General features: G+C 54.9%; 1 protein-coding gene across 1 annotated transcript in view; it reads right to left on the bottom strand.

The window, feature by feature from the left end:
- ETH_00039405 (eukaryotic peptide chain release factor subunit, putative) overlaps nucleotides 1-960 on the bottom strand; it is a gene marked incomplete at both ends in the record, with an annotated part of 1,914 nt that overhangs the window by 750 nt on the left and 204 nt on the right. The window contains 2 exons of the mRNA XM_013375142.1: nucleotides 32-220; nucleotides 553-720. Coding sequence (XP_013230596.1) covers nucleotides 32-220; nucleotides 553-720 — 357 coding nt within the window. The remainder of the gene's footprint in view (nucleotides 1-31; nucleotides 221-552; nucleotides 721-960) is intronic.

Raw genomic sequence — 960 nt, 5'->3', positions numbered from 1 at the left:
GTTTATGTTTTGGGGTTTAGGGTTTGGGGACTTGTTGGTGACGAATTCGAGCTGGGCTCCGAAGTTTTTGTAGTTGTTGACCAGCCACTCCGTGAGGGTTTCTTGATTTATAATTTCCACTTCTGCTTCTTCTCCTTCTTTATTCAAAAAGTCCTTTTTTGCTGCTGCTGCACTTGCAAACACCACCTTCGTTTCCCCGCAGCTCTGCTTGAGCGTTATCCTGCGCCAAACCCTAAACCCTAAACCCTAAACCCTAAACCCTGAGCCCCGGCGCCCAGGCCCTGAGCAACTCGAATACGGTGAACAACTCCGACGCATTAAACTCTAGGCTCCAAACCCTAAGTTTCGACTCCCCAAAGCTAAGCCCTAACAGCCAAACCCTAAACCCTAAACCCTAAACCCTAAACCCTAATCCCTGGCCATTGCGGCTGCAAGCGTCTTCTGCTGCGCTGCTACCCCCGCGGGGCCGCAGCGCCTGGGCTTCCGCCCTGGGGGCTTAGGGTTCGGGCTAGCGTTCGGGCGAGGGTTTAGGGTTTAGGGTTTAGGGTTTGCCTGAGGACGTCGAGGGCCTCGTAAACAATCAAAATGTCCACAGCCCCCATCTCGAGGGCCTGGAGGGTTTCCAAAACCCCAAAGACATATTTGCCAGTGTCTTGAGCAACTTCTTCGAAGAAGCGGCCAATGAGTCTTTTCTCCTGAATGAACTTCACGTTCTGCAGCCTGCAGCAAACCCCAAACCCTAAACCCTAAACCCTAAACCCTCACCGGCGGCGGCACCAGCAGCAGCAGCGCCAGCACCAAACCCCAAACCCTGACAAGCGGCGGCAGCAGCAGCAGCAGCAGCACAGCAGCAGCACCAACACCAGCGGCACAGCAGCAGCAGCAGCAAAACAGCAGCAGCAGCACCAACACCGGCAGCACAGCAGCAGCAGCACCACCACCAACAAAAACAGCACAGCA

The sequence above is a fragment of the Eimeria tenella genome, genomic scaffold, assembly GCF_000499545.2.
Source record: "Eimeria tenella Houghton genomic scaffold, Eth_scaff2554, whole genome shotgun sequence".
In the NCBI taxonomy this organism is placed as follows: Eukaryota; Apicomplexa; class Conoidasida; order Eucoccidiorida; family Eimeriidae; genus Eimeria; species Eimeria tenella.
The sequence above is the reverse complement of the archived record's forward strand: the minus strand, read 5'-3'. Positions and strand labels throughout refer to the sequence as shown.